This window comes from Megascapheus bottae, chromosome 11, assembly GCF_031878675.1.
Source record: "Megascapheus bottae isolate mThoBot1 chromosome 11, mThoBot2.hap1, whole genome shotgun sequence".
Classification (NCBI taxonomy): Eukaryota; Metazoa; Chordata; class Mammalia; order Rodentia; family Geomyidae; genus Megascapheus; species Megascapheus bottae.
Window position 1 is genome coordinate 21534061 of NC_143519.1, and position 22451 is coordinate 21556511.

Sequence of the window (22451 nt, forward strand, 5' to 3'; positions counted from 1 at the left end):
ATAAAGGATGTCATAAGCACTTTATGTCTTGATACTATCTAAGATATTGAATTAACCTATAAAGACCAAAGAAACTTATTTTAAATTGATTTTTATAACACACCAGTTGACCAACTATAGCCCATGGACTTAAATCTGGTTTGTACTTGTTTTTTTGGTAGGTCTGTTAGCAAAAAAAAAAAAAGAGTTGTTTTTTTTTTATTTGCTTGTTTTGTTTTTTGTCAGTTGTGGGACTTGAACTCTGGGCCTGAGCATTGTCTCTGAGCTCCTCAGCTCAAGGCTACCACCCTACCCTGTAAGCCACAGCACCACTTCTGGTTTTCTAGTGATTATTTGGAGATAATAGTCTCCTCAAGTTTAGTGCCCGGGCTGGCTTTGAACCGTGATTCTCAGATCTCAGCCTCCTTAGTAGTTAGGATGATAGGTGTGAGTGACCATGCCTGGCTAAAAGTTTTTTAAATCTTAAAAGTTTTTTAAATCTTAAAATTATCTTTAAAAATCTGGAGACTCACAGGAAGAACTCAAAGTCCTATTGGAGTCCAACTACATTTATTTGTTTGCATTCTACACATGGCTGATTCACACTTTAGGGCAGAGTTAGTTTCAGCAAAGACCATATGGCCAAAGTATTTACCATCTGACCTTATAGAGATTTGCTGACCCTTGCTAAAATAGACTCATAAAAATATCTCACTTTAGTGGCTCTAGTGGTAGAGTGCTAGCCTTGAACAAAAAAAGCACAGGGACAATGCCCAGGCCCTGAGTTCAAGCCTCAGGACAGAAATAACATATATATGTAGTATAGTTTAAAGAAAAGTATTGAAAATCTAAGAGAAAAATGCTAAATGCAAGTTTTTATTTAGGCTCAAAAAATGTGTATCGTGTGCACAAGAGCTGGTGGTTCATGTGGGTACTCCTGGCTTCTCAGGAGACTGAGTTCTGAAGATCATGGTTCAAAGCCAACCTCTGGGCAGCAAAGTCCATGAGACAATTATATCCAGCAATTACTAAAAAACCCAAAGTGGAGCTGTGGCTCAAGTATTAGAGCACCAGCATTGAGTTAAAAAGCTCAGGGACAGTGTCTGAGTTTAAGCCCCAGTACTTAACACATCCACATATTCTGAACATGTTAGAAATGCAGCGTAGCCTATACATTATAAATATGCATTATTTTGTCTTTCTGTTAAGTTAAAGATAATGGACAGTTTAATGTTCAGGTTAAATATAAGATGATCATAATGACTCAAATATGAAAATCTAAAATCTGTCAGTAATATAAATTTATATTGTATGAGTTTTCCTCAAATGCATATGCTGAAATCTAGCCCCTTAAGGAAGTGGTATTAAGAGGCAGGTTTTTGAGTAAGTGGCTTTATTCCCTTATAAAACAAGACCTGAAGGAGCGTCTTTGCCCCTTCGGGCATTTGGGCAGCATCTCTTTGAAGGTGAGAATAACTCCCGTCAGACACCAAATCTGCTGGTCTCTTGATTTCCAACTCCCCCATCTCTAGACCTGTGAAAACTAAATTTTTATGTAAATTAACTGATCCAAGGTATTTTGTTGATAACAACCCAAAGGGACTAAGGCAGGAGGTAAACCTTAGAAATTATATAACCAACCATGTGCCCCTCTTTAAACCACACACATGCTGATGTGCTGTGAAAACGAGTATGTGCACCAATTTGCCAGATACCAATTTGGATGAAAGATTTGTGTCTTCCATCAGAATATCAGAAAATTATTTCAGAAAATATCAGGAAAGATCAATATTTCCCAGCTGCTTTCAAAAGCATCCTTGCATCTTCCCTAAATCATCTTACACTAAATTCATACCATCTCTTTAAGAGAACAATCATTTTGATTTTTACACATATTTTCTTTACCATAACCTCTTTTCAGATTTTCACATATACCCATTGTATATCTGCAGGACAAAACACTACTGAGGCCAAATATTTTGCCTTTTAAATAACCCCTTTCAAACCCTGAGACACTATCATCCATCCCCAATGACAAGAAAACATACCATGGACTTGTGACCAACCAGTGGGAATGGCTAAAACCATATCTCAGATAAATCTAAGACTCTTATGATCTCCCTTCTCCATGTGAGTTCTAAACTACCCAAAGGAAAAATGGATATAAAATTCCCAAGGATTCTAAGTATCAGGCAGTGTTAGCATACTTTTTTAAATAGCATTCAATCCCTGCCTAGTTTCTGGATCAAAACAAAAGGTCAGGGATAGGATTTCTGTGTATACCACTTGGAAGTTTAAAGATTTACACTGACATTTTTGTGAATTTAATCTTCCCCTCCTAATTGGTCCATTTCACTAAAGCTGATTTTTTTAAGGTACTAGTACTAAGTTAAGCAGCCATTTAGTTCATGTTTGTATATAGGCCCTAGTTCATTATTGGTTAATCTTCCTAAAAATGCCTTGACTATCTATGTGAATGTCACAAGATGCTGGGAGCTGGGGGGTTTTGTCACGACCAACAAAATGGTTTCCTCTTCATTTGAAAAACTTTCAGCCCATCAAAAAGTTACAAGTCATTTTTTTTTTGTTTTACTGCATCACCTGAGAGGAAAAACTGATTCTTTTTTAAAGAACTGGAAATAGTACACTAAGATTTACAGTCCCTGAATTTCAAATATGCCTTCCAGTCACCTGTTTGCTTTCCTGTTTGAAGTAAAGGTACCACTGAACAAGAGGACTTGGCCTCGGATAATATGGTTCAGTTAACTGTGTATACATGAGTGTTTAATTATTCAGAGTATACACCAATGGGGTTACCTCATTTCTGTACCTGTGATATTGTAAAATATCACACTGAAATTAACTGTTAATGGTGTATGGTCTGTGAGATTAGACATTTCCTAAACTCCTCATAGGTTTTCCATTCCTATTTGTGGGCATTCTACAATACAGTCTTTGCCTATCGTGATGTAACTCGATCCCTTTAATAATACTTGGCAGAGAGAAAACCTTTTAAGCAATGATCTCAGAGTGCATAGTGAACATTTATTGCCTAATTCTCGGAACCCCACTCATGGCAAGGAAGCATCTATTAAGATATAGAGTTAAGAATCCATCTTAAGCCCAGACGAAGATGGTCTTCAGTTTTATGTGACCAAGATGGTCTAGAATGCCTTGAGTTGCAGCTCCACACAGTAGTAGATTCCTGTCTGATGTGTCTAAATAGGTATCTGACCCCCTAATAGAGGTGCATGGTAGTAAACAAGTGTGTAAAAGTTTGAGTTGTATGTGCTTATCATGTGGAGGGTGTAAAGATCTCTCCCCACCCCATGTGTCAACTGTCTGATTTTACTATGACTTATTCTAAGGAAAGATACCATTCTGATTATGACATTGGTGAGTAGCAAACTTTTCATTTTGGAGGGAGTCTGGACACCAAGAAAAATTGGCAGCGTTTTCGTAGTGGGTCTTGAAGGATGAATAAGAGTTTTCCCTCTGCAGGATACAGAAACAAAAGCCATATAATGAGTGATTGTTGTCCTTAATGTACTATGTTATCTCTCATCTCTTTTGCTGTCCCTTGGTTATCTCATATTGTTACAGTATTTCACCTGGTTGTCTGATATCTTGTATATATGCGTATTTGGTTATTTGAAGTTGGATAGGGAAGGGGGGAAAACAAGAGGCGGGGTTGGGGGGAGGGAAACGGAGACCAAGACATGAGAAAGGGTATCAATGTATGTGAAGTCATGCACCTTCTATCTGGTGAATACAATGTAACTCTTCTATTAATTACAATAAAAATATGTGAGAAAAAAAAAAAGTTTTCCCCCTAGGAGGACAGGACTTCTGCGCGTCTGGATATGCTGGAAGAGGCGCCTGTTTAGCAATTGTCCCAGCAGCGGAAAAGGGAAACACAGACTCAAGTCAGAGCTCCTCCTGACTGAAAAAGATTTCCCGTAGAGCTTCAGCCTGAGATTTGCAAGTTGGCCTTTTCTCCACCTCTTGTTAAGTCCCAGGCGGCTCTGGGTCCTGCCCCAGCCTCCTGAACCGGCGGCTTCTTGGCGAGACGGTGCCTCCCTGGGCGCTGGAAGGCTCGGGAGGTGGCTGGGGCTGGTCCATCAACCGTCCATTAAGTCCAGCCTTGGCCCTCGGAGGGCTGGAGGGGAGAACCTCGCCTCACCCACGGGGTCACCTCAATGTTCATGGGGAGGAAATCGGGCTGGCTCCCCAGCCAGGCCACAGAATTCTGCTCCCTCCGAGGGAACTCTGCTCCCCGTCAGATGAATCACCGTGGTGGGGGGCGAGGGGACAAACCCGCCCGGACCCTCCTCGCCAGAGTCCCGCGCTCCTGTGCGCGCTCCCGTGCGCGCCCCAGTGCGCGCGCTCTGACCTCGTCCCACCGCCAGTTCTGCGGCTTCTCTCCCTTTTTTACGATCATTCCAGAAACCTGGCGGTGAAGACGCGAAACCAACAAAAAGAGTTTTTCTTTCCACCTTAACCTTGCACACAATCCTTTAACAAATTAATTAATCCTAATGAATTAACACTTCATTTATTTAAACGCGCTACAGTCCATGAATTAAATTTTCATGCAGTGATTAAAGGCTGTTAAAATATGCATGATTTCGTTAAAATTTTATAATAAATCAGGGCAATGTGTTACATGACAAGGCAAACTATTTCCCAGTACCCTCGCAAGGGGCTTTGATTTGCGCGGGCGGCGGGGAGGCGGGGAGGCGGGCGGCGGCACCAGCGAGTGGCGGGGCCGGGCGACGGGACCCACACAGCTCGGCTCTCTCGGGTTTGCATTCGCCGTGGCTTCGGGACCCTCTTGGGGGACCCGGCTCCCCGCGGAGGGCGATCGGAGTCCGGGGCCGCGCAGCCGTGGGGGCCTCTGCGGTCCCGGCTCCCGCGCGGAGCTCCGGCGTGGGGGCCGGAGGTGGGTGGGGGGTCCGCGCAGGCCACCCCACTGGTCTGCTGTGGAGTTGTGCTTGCTGTTTGGGAAACGAAGTCACAGGCGCACGTGGTTCCCTCGGTTTGTGCGAGTGGCTCCGGCCACTTCCAGGCCCGGGAGGCCGCTCCCCGCGGGGACAGGTCGCCGTCCGCGGCCCGGCCTGGCGGCTGGGGCTTCCTCTAGGTAGGTGCGCTTGGTCCCCGGAGAGGAGAAGCGGGCGCCCTGCAGTCCAGCCCGCCCTCCCGGACGCACCGCCCCGGCCTCCGGGGCTCGGGGGGCCAGGGGGGTGGATTTCGGAATGGCGTGCCCCCCGGCGGGGAGCCTGTCCCCCCACTCGGAAGTTACATCGGAATGCCACGTCCGGAAGAAAGAAAACAATGGGGATTTTCCATTCGTTGACTTTCCCACTTCCTCAGCCAGTCCCTGCCAAAGCCGGGGTGTGCACGGTCCAGCCTGGAACCCCGCTCAACACAGCCACTCCGGACCTCGGGGACAGAAGGAGACGGGGTGCACGGGGACTTAAACGGGGTCCTGATCCGATCCCTCCCTGAGGGTCTGCTTCTCCCCTGCCGGAACCTTAACCCGAGGCAGTGTGGGGGGCGGGGGCGGGGGTGGGGAGAGGGCTGGGGGTCCCCGCTTGCCCACTAATTTTCAACTGGGCAAGGTGTGCCCCACAAAGGATGGCTGCCTGGAGTCTGTGGAAGAAGAGAGCGCTGGCTTTGGCCTTCTGGCCCTCCGTAGCCTGGCCTGCAGGAGGGACCAAACCCCTGGATCCAGGAGAGCAGGGATCCTGACTCCCCTCTTCGGTTTTACACTCAACCTCCAGACACCTTCGTCCTCTTTTGCCAAAGTGTATCTCCAGTCTCTGAGCTGGGCTGAGTCAGATTCAACCTGAGAGGTTTGGAAGGACGGTGTCGACTCACAACCTAACTTTCTCCTTCCTCCCCACTGACTGGCGCGAAGGCCTAAGGCTTGCAGGGTTCACCAGGTTTAGCAAGGAGTGCTCACTCAAACCAACCAGTCTAATCTCCGAGCTCAGGGAGAAAAAAAAGAAAAAAAAAGGTTCAACCAAAGGAAATGCGAAGGAAAGCTTGCCAAAGGAGGAGGAGAAAATTAATTAATGAGGGAAAGAAACGTGTCTCTGATCCAGATGATAGACTTCCTGTCCCTGGGGACCGAAATTCCTGGGAAATCAATAGCCATGCATTCATCATCCCTCCAGGTCAAAGCTATGAAATGGAGGGAGTGATGGGGGGTGTGCGGGGGGGGGGGGGGGGAAGAGGACACTCTATGGTGGTCATTAAATACGAAAACAGTGAGGGGAAAATTGTTCAGGAATCCATGCCAAGGCTCAGACCCCATGTGGGAGTCATTAGCACAGGCCGGGGGCCAAGGTGATACAAGAGTTGCCAAGGCTGGGAAACAAAGCAGTGCCATATGGGAAAACTGAGTCCAGACCCACTTCCCTTCCCTTCCCCTACCCACCCTCGATAGGGCACGAGGACGGGGCTTGATGTGGCCTCTGAATTGCAGGCAGAGGTGCCAGTGTTTCTATTCTGTAGCCTGGACCTGGGTCCCAGCCCATTGAGAATGTGTCTAATAATCCTCAAGCATCGCCTCCTTCCTCTGCTGAATTCCTTCCATCACAGCTGCTATACCTGTACCATAAGTGCCGTTCTTCTGGGGCCTTCTGACCTCCTGGAGGACAGAATCCCAGAAGTTATACCTATTTTTTTTCTTGTGGGTGCTAGTCCCAGGGCTTGAACTTAGAACCTGGATGCTGTCCCTGAGCTTTTGTGCTCAAGGCCAACACTTGCCACAATTCTCAGATCTCAGCTTCCTGACTAGCTAGAATTACAGGCATGAGCCCACAGCACCTGGAATTTATATCTCATTTTAATTCCAGTGTCTTACACTGGTCCAGACTAGAGCTCAGCAAGCATTTGAGTAAAGAAATAGAGTAGTAACTGAATGAGGAAGGGGTGAAATAACTCTTTGTGAAAAATAATAACAATTAACACCTCTGCCAGGGGCAAGCATACTCAGACTCCACATCCACATCCACTGCAAAGATCGTATTGCAATCCTGAGACTTAATAAACCAGGGTCTTGCTCTTGGCCTTCCCCAACTTGGCCAGTCTTCCTTCCTAAACACATATATTGTTCCACAATGATTTACACGTGTCACAATGGGGGGGGGGGGAATGTGGTCCATGAGTGGAAGAAAAGGGAAAATTGTGCCTATGACCTTTCATTTCTCCTTGCAAAGAAGGAGGCATTTGGGGCAGAGGTCTGATCTCACTTAGAAATGGAAAGGCACTTTTGTTGTTCAAAGAGAGGTGAGCTAGTAGGAAGGCGGTCTTGGTAGAAAGGTAAACTGATTTCAGGACCCTGTATCACCTCTGAGCTTTACTGGAGGTCATGGGTTTATAGGTTTGCTTGGAATGGTTAGGATCTCTCTGTCTCTCTGTCTCTCTGTCTCTCTCTGTCTCTCTCTCTGTCTCTCTCTGTCTCTCTCTGTCTCTCTCTGTCTCTCTCTCTCTCTCTGTCTCTCTCTCTCTCTCTCTCTCTCTCTCTCTCTCTCTCTCTCACACACACACACACACACACACACACACACACACAACCTACCTACCTAGTTACAAAACTATGCTGTCCACTTTTCTGTCTGTTTTGCTTCTGCACCCTTTAAGCTTTCTAAAGACAAGCATTTCCCTCTGCGGGGTGGGGGGGTGGAGTGGGGGGGGAGGTACTGTGTGTACTTCAGACACTTGCCCTGTGTGGCAGGAAGGGGCTGTTTCTTACACCCCTGCAGGAGGGCATTGGGATCTTCCGTGGGTGTCAGGATGGATTAGGTTAAACCCGGACACCCAGTGAGACGACCACCACAGGACCCACTCTTTCCCTCCAGCGACGTCCCGCTCTGGGTCTATTCCCCGTGGAGATAAAGTTGCATTTAGCACTCCCAGGGGACTGCATAATGGATGGAAACACAGCTCTATCTTACACCAGCAAGTGAACATCCTTCTCACTTCCCTCTAGGAGAAAGGGAAGGAAGATGAGAGGACAGAAAAGAGAGGGGAAAAGAAAACAGAAAAGAAAAGAAAGAAAGAAAAGCCATTGTGACGCCTGTGGGCTATTCTTGGAATCCTAATGGGTGAATGGATACACAACACAACACACACACACAGAGAGAGAGAGAGAGAGAGAGAGAGAGAGAGAGAGAGAGAGAGAGAGAGAGAGAGAGAGAGAGAGAGAGAGAGAGAGAGAGAGAGAGGTACAGGAGAAATAAAATCTACCCAAACGCAGATTTACATTTACAGAATTGAGATCTGCCCTTTGACAGAAATGAAAACCTCCTTAGTGTGGGAGAGACCTGAAAGATTATTTATCTGATCTCTGCTTCCCAGAAGCAGCCCCTAGCCGCTGGCGGCAGATGTGATAACATCTGGATGGTTATTATCACCCCAGGCTAGCACTGCATCCCTTGAGACCTAAGCACCTGAACTGCGGTTCCCCAGGGAGCCCCTTGATCTGCATGCCACAAGAGGACCATTTAACAGGTTGGCTAATTGATTCGTTCTTCTGAAGTCTTCATTTCACAGTAATTAAAAAAAGTGTAAAGGCTCTTGCCTGGCTTGTGCCTATTCTTTCAAATTGATTAGAATTAATATTTCACATCACACCTTACTATAGGTTCGCTTCCTCCTGTCTCTAATTACAGAAAACAAGGACGCAAGTAAGCAGAGACAAGAGGGGAGGGGTGGGAGAGTAAATAACCAGAGGAAAGAAAGTTCCCTTTTCAATTCTATAATCCCCTTTCCCCCCCCTCCACTGAAGTGATTTGCTTTTCCTGAAGTTTCCAGGAAAAACTCTATGCGTGCGTGTGTGTGTGTGTGCGTGTGTGTGTGTGTGTGTGTGTGTGTAAACGGAGGAAAAGGAAAGATCCCAACTACTACACCCTGTTAACTATTTTTCCCTTTTGATTACTAGATGCCTCAGATCAGCCGGAGCTCCTTTGAAAGGTGGGTTTGTACACCGTTAAAGAAGACAAACAATAAGAGAAACGCACAATTTCATTGCAACAGCCTTTCCCGAGTAGAAAGCACCTGCTGCTTGTGGCTCTTAAGTGGCTGTCACTGCTGGTGCCCGACACAGTGATAGTCACAACAACAACAAAGTATGCGGAGAAATTAAATTATGTGCAAATCAATAGCGTCTGACTGCCTCAAACAAATGTCTGTCACCACGATTATTCTCCGGGAACCTATTTATAAACCTTGAAAGGAACAGGTTCTTGCAGCCAAAGACAGCGTCTTCCATGTCGTTGTTCTCTCTCTCTCTCTCTCTCTCTCTCTCTCTCTCTCTCTCTCTCTCTCTCTCTCTCTCTCTCTCTCTCTCTCTCTCTCTCTCTCTCTCTCTCTCTCGCTCAGTTGACAGAGGAATGCCTAGGCATAATTTAACATACAAATGTCCGGCTGTATACATTATATAACAGCTCGTTAGGACTCCAGAAGAGGAGGTGTGCCTAAGTAATGCGCACAGATTCAGGAATCGCTAGGGGAGGAGGAACATGCGCGCGCACCCACGAAGGGGCGCGCTGACATCCCCGTCTTCCTCCCTCCAAAAGCCGCCTAGTCTTAAGACAATAGCCGGCGCTTCTGATCTTGGCAGACCGGCGGTGGCAAGGTGGGGTGTGCAGTGCGCATGCCTGGACAGCTACAGGTGCATCACCTGCGTTGTCCTGACCGGTGGTCACTAGCAGAGCTTCTCCCAAGCGCCCGTCCCGATTTGACGAGTGCGCGCGCGCGCGGTCGCGCGCCGAGACGCACAGCGCCGCCGAAAAGTAGAGCGCGCGCCAGACCGACAGAGCCAGCAGATGCCTGTCAGCGCGGCGGGGGCCGCGCGAGAGCTCTCGCGAGAGCTCCCCGGGCCGGCCGCGAGAAGTGGGGCTCAGGTGTAAGAGGAGTGCATCCCGTCGGCGCGCCGGGCTAGAGCTCCAGGAGAAGCGGGACCGGCGAGGCCGGCGCGCGCGGCGCTCTGCGCGGTCAAAGGGATCATCGGGCGGCGGTCAGATCAGCAGCAGCAGCAGCAGCCCGCGGAGCAGCCACCTTCACCCGCAGCAGCACCCAGCGCGGCCGCAGCCTCGGAGGGGAGGTCGGCGGTGGGGGAGCCGGGGCGCACACTTTCCCGGGGACTTTCGGAGTGTTTGTGGATTTACATGCCAAGCCGCCAAGATGATGTCCATGAACAGCAAGCAGCCTCACTTTGCCATGCATCCCACCCTCCCTGAGCACAAGTACCCGTCGCTGCACTCCAGCTCCGAGGCCATCCGGCGGGCCTGCCTGCCCACGCCGCCGGTAAGCGCCCCGCGCCCGCGGCGCCGGCCCGCGCCCTCCCCCCCCACCTCCGGGACGCGGCGGGTCGGGTGCTGGGGTGTGCGGGTCCCGGCGCGGGCGGGCGGGCGGATCGGGCACGGGTGGGTGGAGGAAGCCCCGCCGGGAAGCACTTGGTGTCCGGCGGAGCCTGAGGTCGTGATTCCGTCCGACTGCGACCCGAGCGGGGAGTTCTCGGTGGGGAGGGGCCGCGATGGTGCTCGACTTCCCTTCACTTTCTCCGCTAATTTCACGCCTGGAAAACGGGCGATCTCTTGTGCGTGGTGGGGTGCGCGACGCGGGTCCCCCAGCTGCGAGTTACATCTCCATTTCTTCTTCTTCTCCTCCTGCTCCTCCTTTTCGCCCCTCTCTTTTCGTCTTCCACATTTCGTTCCCTGTCCCCTGCTCGTTCCCCCCCTCCCCCGTGTGTCCCGTCTGTCCCGTCCGTCCCGCTCCCCACTCTCCTCACCCCCCCTTCCCCGACCCCTCCACGTTGTTCTTTTTGGTTGCTTTGTGCTTCCCGGCTCGTGTGTGCCTGTTTTCGTTTGTGTTGTTTTGGTTTTTGTGGGGGGGTTTTGGTGTGTGTGTGTTTGGTTTGGTTTGTGTCGCCTGCAGCTGCAGAGCAACCTCTTCGCCAGCCTGGACGAGACGCTGCTGGCGCGGGCCGAGGCGCTGGCGGCCGTGGACATCGCCGTGTCCCAGGGCAAGAGCCACCCGTTCAAGCCGGACGCCACGTACCACACGATGAACAGCGTGCCGTGCACGTCCACGTCCACCGTGCCGCTGGCCCACCACCACCACCACCACCACCACCACCAGGCGCTTGAGCCGGGGGACCTGCTGGACCACATCTCGTCGCCGTCGCTCGCGCTCATGGCCGGCGCCGGCGGCGCGGGCGCGGCGGGCGGCGGCGGCGGCGCCCACGACGGCCCCGGGGGCGGCGGCGGCGGCGGCCCGGGGGGCGGCGGCGGCCCGGGGGCGGCGGCGGCCCCGGAGGCGGCGGCCCCGGGGGCGGCCCGGGGGGCGGCGGCGGAGGCCCCGGCGGCGGGCTACTGGGCGGCTCGGCGCACCCGCACCCGCACATGCACGGCCTGGGCCACCTGTCGCACCCGGCGGCGGCGGCCGCCATGAACATGCCGTCCGGGCTGCCGCACCCGGGGCTGGTGGCGGCGGCGGCGCACCACGGCGCGGCGGCGGCGGCGGCGGCGGCGGCGGCCGGGCAGGTGGCGGCGGCGTCGGCGGCGGCGGCGGTGGTGGGCGCGGCGGGCCTGGCGTCCATCTGCGACTCGGACACGGACCCGCGCGAGCTCGAGGCGTTCGCCGAGCGCTTCAAGCAGCGGCGCATCAAGCTGGGCGTGACGCAGGCCGACGTGGGCTCGGCGCTGGCCAACCTGAAGATCCCGGGCGTGGGCTCGCTCAGCCAGAGCACCATCTGCAGGTTCGAGTCGCTCACGCTGTCGCACAACAACATGATCGCGCTCAAGCCCATCCTGCAGGCGTGGCTGGAGGAGGCCGAGGGCGCGCAGCGCGAGAAAATGAACAAGCCCGAGCTCTTCAACGGCGGCGAGAAGAAGCGCAAGCGGACTTCCATCGCCGCGCCCGAGAAGCGCTCCCTCGAGGCCTACTTTGCCGTGCAGCCCCGGCCCTCGTCCGAAAAGATCGCCGCCATCGCCGAGAAACTGGACCTCAAAAAGAACGTGGTGCGGGTGTGGTTTTGCAACCAGAGACAGAAGCAGAAGCGGATGAAATTCTCCGCCACTTACTGACCCGGGGTGGGTGGGAGGCGCCGGGCGGGGCCGAGAGGGGAAGCCGAGTGTGGGGTGGTGGTGTGGAGGGGGGGGGAAGCTGTTTCTGGGGGCTTTTCTTGGGCCCGCTTTCCCCTCGGAGATGGACGGATCTGGAGTGTCCTTCAGCGATCCTGCCGGCATCTGGGGAGTTTCTCCCCGGGCTCTTCTCCTCCGCCCCACCCGGCCCTCCCCGCCCCAGCCGCTCCAGCCTAGAGGAGAGGGAGGCCCAGCGTGAAGAAAAGGGGGTGGCTGGAGACCGGGGAGAAGTTATTGGGGTGGCCGGGAAGCGGGAGGGGAGGAGTGTGGAGATTGGAGCAGGGTTGTTTTTGTTTTTTGTTTCTGTTTTTGTTTTTGCGGAGCAGGATGGTTCTGAGGGGCTGGGGTGGGGGAGATCGGGGAAGGGTTGGGAAATGGATTCTGTTTGACCAGAGACACTTGAATCACTTCTCAGACATCTTCCTGGGGACCAAGGAACTATGTACAAAAGCCGAACGACCAACCACCGAAATAATACTGATTACTAGTCAAATAAAGACAAAAACAGCAAAAACAAAGGCAACGAAAAGATGCTTTAGATCTATTCAGCTCCCGGGAGCAGTCATCTGCAGCTTCATTTTCCCCCAAAGCAGGGGGGGGGGGGGGAGAGAAGGAGAGAGGGAGAGAGGAAGGAACACACAGTGGCTATTACCACCCCCCCCCCCCACACACACGCGAACAGAGTCAAGAAATCAAAAGAGCTGGAAGTTGAAGTTACCGGTAGCAAAGCTAGTCGATCTGCCTGTTTAATTTTCCCCTCTAAATCTCACTACCCTCTTTGATTTATTTCCTCTGTTACAGAGAGACTCAATGGCTGCGGAAGTGAATAGGGCTCAGCTTGAAGAGGCCTGGGGATACAGGACTGGTTGCCTGTTTAGATGGAATTCTGGTTTTCCAGCCACCCAGTGGCTAACTATCCTGCGTCCTGGGCCCGGGGTCAGGTCAGGTGAGGGACTTTTAAGAAAGGAGAGTTAAGTACAAGCTAAGACGCAGAACTTTGGGGGATCTCTGAGGCAAATATTTTATTCCAGGAAAAGAAAACATTATAGTAAAGTTTTTATCCCCCCCTTTTTTTGCTCTTATCTAAGATCTGCAGAACAGACTTTCAAAACAGCCCATCTCCCCCAACACACACAGAATTTTACCTTATTTTGCCAATTTTTAAAATTTTCTTCAGAGTCTGACTTACTTCAATCTGTATATTCCCTCCCCCTCCATTCAAATACACGAATAGCATGGAGCCTATTAAGAGAGATATTTCCTCCTATTTTCACTTCTCTCCAGTGAATAAGACTCATCTCGCTCTTCTAGGTCCCATTTACTCCTCTCTTGGAGAATCTGAAGTTGTAGAAACGCTGAGAACTTTCTGCTTTCAGTTGGGCACCAGATATGGCTGTGAGAAGATCACCTAAATTCCAGAGGAGAGGGAGACAGATTTAAAGCCCCTCCATTTATTTCAAAGAGGTCTGCATGTTCGGGGGGGGGGGGGAGCAGAACAACTGTTTTCTTTTGCTAATATTATTTTCAAGAGTCATTTATTATTGGGGATAAATATTAGGTAGCAACAACTTTTAATTTGCACTATGTTTCCCCCCAAAAAACCTCATGGGGGTAGCATCTCATGGTCATTAACAAGGTACTTTACAAGCTGATGATGGATTCCTTTCCTTCCTTCCTTCTTTCTTTCTTTCTTTCTTTCTTTCTTTCTTTTTCTTTCTTTCTTTCTTTCTTTCTCAATGAGAGTGAGGTTTGATGGTGGTTGGTAAAATGCCTGCTTTGTGTACAAGAAACTCTTGGGCTACTCGGGGGCGTTGTTTGTTACCATCCTTTAACTATATCTTTAAAAATAAAAATGGAGCAAATGAGATGGGGAAAAAAAACTTTACTGTTTAACAAGATAGAAACCATGCATGAGCTGAAAGGTGCAGAAAGAAACACAATTAGGTTTCACTCTGGTTAAGCATTATTTATTTAATTATGTTGTATATCATTGTTTGCAGCGCAAACATTCTATGCATTTGAAACTGAGCACTAAACTGGGCTAGCTTTCTGGTAGACCGTTTTGTGGATAGTGTAATTTCACAGTCTACTTACTGCCTGTTTCCACGGAAAACACGACACTTGTCATATTCTTGTATTTAGAGGAAAAGGAAGAAAGGGAGATTATTGTAAATATTTTATTTCATGCACACACTCCACACAGTGGTTACAGACTGCCAGCATTAATCCTGAAATGTCTCACAGATTGATCTACCTGTCCACGTACGTCTGCTAAGCTTTCTCTTCGGTTATGTCATTGCTCTGTTACCTTCTCCTTCCCCCACTTCTATCAGAACCATTCTGTGCGTCATCATCCGCCAGGGGGATGTGTCCGTACACTTCAAATAAAACAAAACTGAAAGAAGAGCAGTTTTATGATTCGGGTGCATTTTTGTGTATATATTGGGCTAAATATTGGTAGAGATATTCAACAAATGAAAGTATTCTATAACAACAAAAACTGAAGAGATTTAAAAAAAGGAGGCTATGTGGGATGATGGTAGGTTGTTGTGGGGAGACGAAAGGAAGGGGAAGTAGGTTTTTGTGCTTTATTTTTGTTCTTTCCTTCCTCCCTCCCCCATTACTCTCTCTCTTACTTTCCCTCTCTCCATCTCTTGTCCTCCCCCCTCCTTCCCTCCTTCTCTCCTCCCCCTCTTCCCCCTTCCCCCTTCCGTATCTCTCCCCCCCCCCCCCCCTCTCTCTCTCTCTCTCTCTCTCTCTCTCTCTCTCTCTCTCTCTCTCTCTCTCTCTCTCTCTCTCTCTCTCTATTCCTTTTTGTTTTCTTTTTTGCTGAATAGGATTCACTTTCAGATAACTAATGTGAAAAGTGGTGCTCTGAATAAAATGAATTCTCTATTAGTTGCCTGTGTTTATCAAAGTTTGTTTTCTTTTGTAACTGCAGAAATTCTTAAACTTCAACACTCCATTCAGATTGGTTTAGAGTAATAAATAATCAGCCACCTGAAAAGCATTTAAATTGAAGGCCAAACAGAGATAGAACCAAAAAGTTATAAATTTAAAAACCAGGCACTGATCTGTACAGGTATCTTGTTCATTTAGAACATTTAGCCTGCCACTCACTCTCTAGAGTGACCAGAAATTCTCCATTTCTTGGTGACCTGGATGCCAAATGTACAAAGTTTCTTAATAGCTGTGAGTATGCCTTCTGAAGTCATTTCATTTTAGCTACTTTCACTGGCAAATCTGTGAAAGAAACTATTTGATGTTCAAAAAGGAATCGTACATTTTAAAAGCTTTGATTTTAAACAGTTGTTTGATTTTATTAAGCGCTAGAACTATCTTTAAAAACAGCCTTCAACAAATTGGTTTTGCTTCTGTTATTGATTTGAAATAGCAGGGTTTTAATAAAATTTATTTGCAAAAGTTATTTTACTGAAGCTATGAACAGATATGATGATTAGAGAATCAAGAATGACTGAAAAAATGAAGTAAGTTACAAAAGTCTTTTTTAAAAAATCTCAAGCAGAAAGAATGCAGGCAAATATATTTGTATGATAATGGCTAATGTATGTATTAAGAATTGAAGCATTTGTTTTGTATTAAGTAAAATCCTTACCCACTAAAAAGGAAACTATTATGTTAATAAAGCATCAAGAAAACATATGTTTTATAGAGTTTCCTATGTGGCAGGAAGCTCTGTAAAACAAAAAAAGTTCATATTTCTAGTTAGTGAATCTATATAGACTGCAAAAAATCATAAGAATATTTCAAGATTCCTTAAGTGTCAACCCATAAAGAAGTTTTTTTTTAATGTCCTCCTGAAGCAATTGTAAAGGCTTGTCATTCTGCAGTAGGGTCTTTTAAAAGTGCTTTGAAAAAAAAATAAATAAGTGCTTTGGTTCTGGACAGCAGACCTTCAAGCTAAGACTGTCTGCACACCTGGCAGGGGTGGAAATGTGTGATTTGAGTTCTTTTAAAGAATACTCTCAAACCGAGTTTAATGGGAGAGTTGGGCTCTGATTGCCTTGCAGCTTCTCAGGAAACCTAGGAGGCGGAGTTGGAAAGGCAAAAAGAAAAAGAAAAAAGGAACTTTAAATGCATCTGCTACATTAATGCCAACCATTCGTCTTAGACTTGTCTTTTATCCTCTCTTCCGGCACAGGGTCCAGCTCCTATTGTAAGTCCTAAGAAACGGTGTCCTCGAGATCCATCCACTAAATTCTGAATAGATTTTTGTTTTATGTGTTCTTAAATTACTCCCGACTACGATTATGCTCGCATAAATAAACTGTAGGCACCCACTGACTGAATCGATCTTTAAAATTTTTTTGTGATACTAAGATGTTTTGCGGCCAGCTTCTACACGTGGCCGCTCGGGAAGAGAACAGGGTGTCCTAAGAATGGCGAGGCCTCACTTAGTTCCAGTCCTAGGCCCTTTACCACTCTGATCAGGACTATCCGGCCTCGCTTTCCCGAAACATATTGGCCCCATCACCTCTCAGATTGAAGTGCCCTAATAGTTTTGTCAGGAAGTTGAAACTGGAACATCTGACTGGCTAAAACCAATGTCCCTTGCGTTTCCCTAAGGGTCTTGGGTGTCCAGAAGGACTGGGAGCAGAGGGACCCTGTTTTGGATGTGGCGAGGAGAGCCGCACAATCCTGACGGGCTGTTTCTGAGGATACCCCAAGCTTAATTGATTTTTTTTTAGAACAGCAACCGAAATCTAATTCTCCCGGGGGGTCTCTTGTCCACCTGCGAGATAAGCCTTGTCGCAATCATTTACGTTATTTAGTATTTGATCAAACCCTCGCTCTTGTGCGCCTTAGGAGAGGACAGGGTGCCAGGCCAGAGTCCAGCCGGGCATGGGAGGCCAGGCGCGGCAGCCCCACCAGGGCTTGGCTCGCCTTTTTGAATAATTCATGGCCCGAGAGTGCTGGAAATTAATAAAGTGAATGATAACAAGAAGCTAATTAAAAACTTTGGTAATTGTTGTCAAGTCAGCTCGATGGGAGACAGCCCTGGCAGATCCCCTCCCGAAAGCTGGAGGAGGGTCGGCGGCTGGGGCGGGGTGGCTGGCGGTTATTCGGGAGGTCACCTCGCCCGGCTGGTCGCTCGCGGGTGTCCCCTGCGTAACTTTTGAACTTCGGGAGTAGGGGCTGGGGCAACCAGGGTGGATCGGGTTGGATTTTCAACCAAGCGGGGGCCCATATTTCCACGCGCAGGATTCTTACTTGTCCACAGCAGCCCACCCGGAGGGACCCGACGCCACCCAGGGCGCCCTTCTCCGGGTTTGCGGCTGAGTGACCTTCGTGGGCTCGGTTCCCTCCCTCCACTGCCCGCTGGCCGCCCGGAGGCTGGCAGGTGCCAGAGGTCGCGTCCGGCTCACACCTCCGGAGAGCCCAGGGCATGCCAGCCCAGGCCAGAACGCTGCCAGAGCAGGTAGGACCCGAAGGGGTTAATGGCCCAAAGCCTGACCCTCCCCCCTCCTCCCCTCCCTCCTTCCTCCTCTCCCTTCCCCTCCCTCCCTCCCTCCCTCCACCCCCACGCGCGTGCGCACAAGTGGCCGGTGGGTGCCGACCGCGGGGGAACTGGGCGGCTCTGGTGCGCACTGCGCGGGGGCGGGGCGGGGGGGGGTGGCTGGAAGCTCTGCCAAGTGCGCACATGCGCATTGAGTACACCAAGCCCTCCCCCCCCCCCCCCCCCCCCCCCCCGCCTCAAGGGAACTCCAGCTCTGCGGCTCTGCGCCCCGTCCTGGTCCCCGTTCCAATCTGAGGACGTTTCCAGAGAAGAGAGAACAGGCTTACACCCTACAGAGATTCAAACCACAACCCTCCACGCCTCGTGGTCTAAGTCGGCGGCCGGCTTCCACACCACGAAACTTTCCACACGGTGTCACACGTTTTAGAAGGGATGGGTAGAGCGTGGCTTTGGTTTTGTCGCTAAGATGCGACTTGAGCCTAGACCGATTTGAGTGGTTAGGAAAGGAGGAGTGGGCAGCCTGGGTGCGAGGACGGCGGGCTGGCTGCTAGGTTCTCGCCTCGGGGAAGGGGTGGAATCTGAAAGATGAACCGGGGGTGGACATCTCCAGCACACCCAGAGCTGGGCCAGGAATCCGCAACCCAGAAAGCGCCACGGCCCCAGCCAGCATCCGCCTGAGGTCGCTCCACTCAGATCTAGCGAGGGAAAGGGATTGGTTTTTTGCTTTTTAAAAAAGAAATCTCCACGTCCATTAAGAAGAAGAGGAGACGGGAAGGCAAACGGGAGGGAGGGGCGGGCCCGGGGCGGCTCAGGGAGTTGGGGAGAAAGACCCCCCTGGCTAAGGAAAACGAAATTCAAACGAAAGTTTGTTTGGCAACCACCCCTTAGCGCAGCACCACGTAGACAAAACTTTGGTAGACACGGATGAGAATAAAACCAAGTGTGGATGACTTCCAGCGTGCAGATTCATCTGCTCAGCCCCCTCCCCCGCCAAGTGTTGACAATAAACATTTAATGAAGCCAGAGACCTGGCTGTCTCCAGACATTGTCAGAGTACTGGAAGCAGGACCATTAGCTCAGTTTCTTCCACTTCAAACACCGCGCGGTACCCTCTTAACGTTATTATTATTATTATTTTTTTTTAACAAAAATACTCCGATTGAGACAAATAATCCATTTCCTAAGGACATCTTAAGCGATCGGCAGTCTTTCTGATGCCCCCCTCTACTTCCTAGCAGAAACGAACTCATTGTAGATTACTCCCGCTTTAAAAAAAAATGTTAAATACAGTTAATGCAATATTAATCGCCCTTTGGTGATATAAAATGCAATATTTTCAGGCAGCTATTGAGCTCTTCTAGAGGAAGAGCTGGTGAAAAGAGTCACAGCTGAATAGTGGAGAGAAAAAGCCCGGTATTTATTGCTTTTGTTTGGCTTTTGGCTACAGAGACAGGAACCTTCTAATGGGGTAAGGACATTTATTTTATCTGCAATCTATTGCTGCGCGAGCAGGGGCGGCAGATGGGGCTGGTGCGATATTCACAGAGTAATTTAGAGCAAATCCTAATAACTAATAATGATTTATGTTAATTTTGATCACTTATGCGACTTTACTAAATCGTTGTGATGAAAGAAGGAGAAGCTAAACGTGACGAGGAGCTGGGGACCGAGAGTGCGTTTAGAGTTCAAGGGTCCTGCGCCCCGCGATCTGAAAAATGTGGGTTTCTTTTATGAGTTAGCACTGGAAATGTGGGCATTAAAAAGGGGGGTGGTGGAAGCAGACGGGGTGCATTTGACTCTGTCCTGAGGTGTCCCTCCCTACTTTTCTGGAGGATGAACCTGAGAGAACTGTGACACCTTCGCGCGGCAGGCGCTTCCGTCCCAGTTTTAAATAAAGTAGATGTGCTTGGGTGGCTTTCTGCTCCGCCTGCCTGCGTGGCGTGGCACCCGGGGATCCCGCGTGTGCGTCCACGTGCGCGCGCGGCGGGGAGCCGGCGGAGTCTCCGCGTCCACCTGAGGTCTGAGCCTTGAAATGACTCTCAGAGTCCAGGAGCATCTCTTCACCACCACGCCTCATGCACAAGTTTTCTTTTAAAAATTTATTATTATTATTCTCATTATTATTATTATTATTGGTTGCTTACACAAGTGGCAGATTCCCCATTTGCCACGAGGTATTTGTTTGCCTAGATCCAACCAAACTTTTGGAGAGCTTTTCAATCTCTGCATTCTCCCCAACCCCAGCCCCAGCCCCAGGGATTCCGGGGCTTTTAAACTTAAAAGTGTCCCTTCTTTCCTCACTCTCCTGGTGAAGTGGCACTCATTCAAAACCCCAGAGACTGCCAGTGGGGCCTATCTCGGCACAGAATCAAGACCGGGTGTGTGTGTGTGGGGGGGACTGTCGCGCAGGGCAGAGGGGTCGGGCGATTTTGAAAGGGAGGGTGAGCCTTGCTCTTGGCAATTTACTTTTCCAGTTACCTTTCGTACGTTTTAACGCCCGAGGGCTCGAGTTTGAAAGTATAACAGCATCAAAGTACCTCCTTATTAGCTCCATATTTGAGAAATCCAAAGATGAAACTACCTAAAAGGCTTAATAGGGCGGAACAGTATTTATTTGCCAAGCAAACAGTCAGAGTATAGTTCAAAAGGGGAAACAGTGGCTTAGCAGCAGGAGGCTGGAAGAGGAACATGGGCAAAGCGAATTTCAAGCTTCAGTTGCGGGGTTAAAGTGAATTAAATAAGCTTCAAGTGAGCTGTATGCTTTGATTTTTCTTATATCCCCTGCCCTCAAATTTTAATATAGAACAATTATATATGTATAGATAAGCACTGACATATATTCAGGAGATGGTCTCACCTTTCAGAACAATCTTCAAGGCTTTTTTGCTAATAAACATTCAGAATTTCTAGAGTAAGATTTGTTAGCTCTTCTGGGATTTGATCTGCAAATATACTTAAATATAATCTCACCTTTTCAAAGTTAGAATTTTATTATATTTATTATATTTTTCTCTGTTTACATAAAAAATGCACCTAATTTCTACCAGGGAAAATTCAAGCTCCATGATATAGAGGAATATATTTTTTGTTATGCTTTGTTTTTCCTTATGAACCATCTCTATCAGCAATGGGACTGTTACTGTACTGCTAGTATTCTGGGTATAAAGAGGACTTTAGGCAAATAAATCTTTAAACAAAATAAATCCAGTATAGTCTGTCAGTTTACTAATAATACTCAGGAGCTTGAAGCTGTGCCTCCACCTTCCTATCCACGCACAAACAAATATAGGCTGTCCTTCCCCATCCCCTGCTACTACTGGATGTAACTGAGAGTCTTATTTTTAAACTTCATTCAATTCTGTCCCAGTGTTTCAGCACCAGAAGAAACACCCTTAAAATGGGAAGAATGGTGAATTATTGAAACTCGATCAAACAGCTCTGGGCTCAGCCTTCCTGCAAATGCTGGCTCCTGATGAGGTCTGACTGTCTGACTGCACATAAGCCCCTAATATGTTAATGGCCGTAGGGGATGCCTAAGGTAGTATCTCAAGCTGCTTCGCACACCATATGTCAGGCCGTTAGCCACATGGATCTATTAATCAAAAGGAGCTAGAGAGGGAGGAGAAGGTCTTGGAAAGGGGGGGGAAAGAGATAGATGGAGGAGGGGGAGATGGAAAGAGAAAGCATTTAAAATCTCCACTGTTTTCATTTCTTTTACTTAAGAATAAATAAATAAATAAAATCAAGCCAATTCAGATTTCTTCTCTATCCAGTTAAAGACTTAAATGTCTGTGAAAGAATTAGTAAATGGATCTGTTGAATTGAAAAACATTTTACCTGGACAGTTCTGTTTAGGGTTCCTTTATTATTGCAAAACTTTTATGGCCCAGACTCTCTTGGTACAAAAAGAAGTCCGTTTCCCGTTGTGTATTGTTTTATAGATGAACTTTATTAAAAGTAATCAGGGAATAGTGAAAATGTGTATTTTAGGGATGGAAGGAAGTGCCTGGGGATTTGTAATGAATATGTAATTTGTTCGTATATATCTGCATGGATTTTTTTTTACCACCTTTAGTTCTGATAGAGAATGTAACACATTTACATTTCATCCTATCTTTTAAATTGTTTTTATGGCAGATGAAACAGCAGAATATATAGGGTGGCAAAAGCATTAAACAGAAAAAGATTTAGATTCCTATTTTGTTAATTTTTCCCCATTATTTAGAAGTCTGCCTTGTGTTTGAATAGTTGATGATTTTTATGAGATATCTAGTTTATCAAGTTTGTGCAACATCAGAAATACCTATGGACAGCAAGAGGAAGTTACAAATGCATAACTTTGTTAAGTCACTGAGAAAATGCTAAACTTTTGTTTTCAAAGATGAATATTTGTCATGTGCCTAAAACTCTTCTTTATTATGTAAATCGAGTGGAAGTACACATGCCAGAAACTATATCAGCAAGAGAGCAACGAAAGAAAAACATTTAAGTTTTTAGATTTAAAAGTTCCATGCTTGTTATCTATAATGGTATCCGGAGATAGAGAATATGTAAACTCAGATGTCAGTTTTGTTTTTAGTTGGAAGCTAATAATGGCATGCCACATGAAGTCTTAAATTCTGAATGATCAATTTTAAGGTTTAAAGCTTACAGTTAATGGTATAACTTAGAAATTTCCTTAAAAATATTTCTCCAACAGTCACCTGATTGGTAAGCTGGTCCCCCAGAAGTTAATTTATAAGATAAAAAGATGACAAAATTTTAACCTTAGGTTGTATGCACACATATGTGTACATGTAAATGAATGACCATGCACATGCATTTGAAAATACAGACTG

The 22451-nt window shown here is 48.2% G+C and overlaps 1 protein-coding gene across 1 annotated transcript; it reads left to right on the forward strand.

The window, feature by feature from the left end:
- The first annotated feature begins 10173 nt into the window (after positions 1-10173).
- Positions 10174-12077, forward strand: Pou4f1 (POU class 4 homeobox 1). The gene is given in 3 exon segments (XM_090341709.1): positions 10174-10296; positions 10927-11286; positions 11289-12077. Coding segments are annotated over 3 exon segments (1272 nt in total).
- Positions 12078-22451: the final 10374 nt, after the last annotated feature.